The sequence below is a fragment of the Trachypithecus francoisi genome, unplaced genomic scaffold, assembly GCF_009764315.1.
Source record: "Trachypithecus francoisi isolate TF-2019V2 unplaced genomic scaffold, Tfra_2.0 Lachesis_group3, whole genome shotgun sequence".
In the NCBI taxonomy this organism is placed as follows: Eukaryota; Metazoa; Chordata; class Mammalia; order Primates; family Cercopithecidae; genus Trachypithecus; species Trachypithecus francoisi.
In genome coordinates, this window is record NW_022681468.1 from 69,844,938 (window position 1) to 69,845,918 (window position 981).

At 47.6% G+C, this 981-nt stretch overlaps 1 protein-coding gene across 1 annotated transcript; it reads right to left on the bottom strand.

Moving 5' to 3' along the window:
* Nucleotides 1-343: 343 nt before the first annotated feature.
* On the bottom strand, nucleotides 344-739 carry LOC117071036 (nuclear transport factor 2-like). Its single transcript, XM_033190835.1, has one exon. It carries the CDS (start codon nucleotides 737-739, stop codon nucleotides 344-346), a length of 396 nt encoding a protein of 131 aa, XP_033046726.1.
* Nucleotides 740-981: the final 242 nt, after the last annotated feature.

Sequence of the window (981 nt, forward strand, 5' to 3'; positions counted from 1 at the left end):
ACAAATCAATGTCTGGGCGGTGAGGCAGCTTCTTTCTCTTCACTTCTTTGGGTTACTAGAGCAACTTGTCAGTAGATTAAAAAAAAAAAAAAAAAGGACAGCCTTTTGCATTACTTAAGTCTTTCCAAGGCATGCGCTGGTACAACACAAACTTCTCTCCTCAGATGCAACTAGTCGAGCGTCCAGACATCATGCACAACACCTCGGCGGCAGCAGCACACTGCGCCCACTCCCACCGCGGCCCTGATCATCTGTGCATGATATTTGGAGCATCTGGAGGAGTGGGAATAGCACTGGGAAGAGGAGGGAGGAAGAAACAACGTGAGTGCCTGCTGAGAGGACGTCAGCTGAAGTTGTGCAGGGCGAGCCTAAACATGTCATTGGTGCAAACCCACGCATTGTTGATGTTCTTTAATAGGAACATCTGGTGGAACCCCAGATGGGGGTCTTCATCTGCCTTAAGCTGGCCCACAGCCGTGCTGATGATGCAGCTATGTGGCGTGGGCTGATGGTCCTGTGCAGTGATGCTGTGCTGGATTTTCTGGAACGGAAGGCTAGACAACTTCTCCACAATGGGAGCTTTCCCCTGGAACGGTTGTCCTTCCCACTTAAGGCATGATGTGTCAACGTAAATTGCGCCTAGTTGGGTTCTATCGTTATCAAATAACTGGTAGTAATGTGGAATTTTATTCCACATTAGATTGGATCCAATCTGCTCCCATATTGGCATGTCTCCCATTCTGGAGCGTCACCCGACCTCACGGAGACCCGAGGGACTGGCATGATGGCTGCAGCGGCGGCAGCAACCCAGCATGGTCTCAAAGTGCTCATATTTTTAAGTGGTCTCATGCATTACATATGCTACAACTTGACTTTCTCCTCAGTGATGTTTTTGAGATTTACCCATTGTGATTTAGGTAGCTCTCATCCAGTTATTTTTACCTGCCATAACATGTTCAATTTAGTAAATATATTCTACTG

Excerpts from the sequence above, each read along its gene's own strand:
- LOC117071036 (XM_033190835.1), bottom strand. The coding sequence starts at position 739 with ATGGGAGACATGCCAATATGGGAGCAGATTGGATCCAATCTAATGTGG.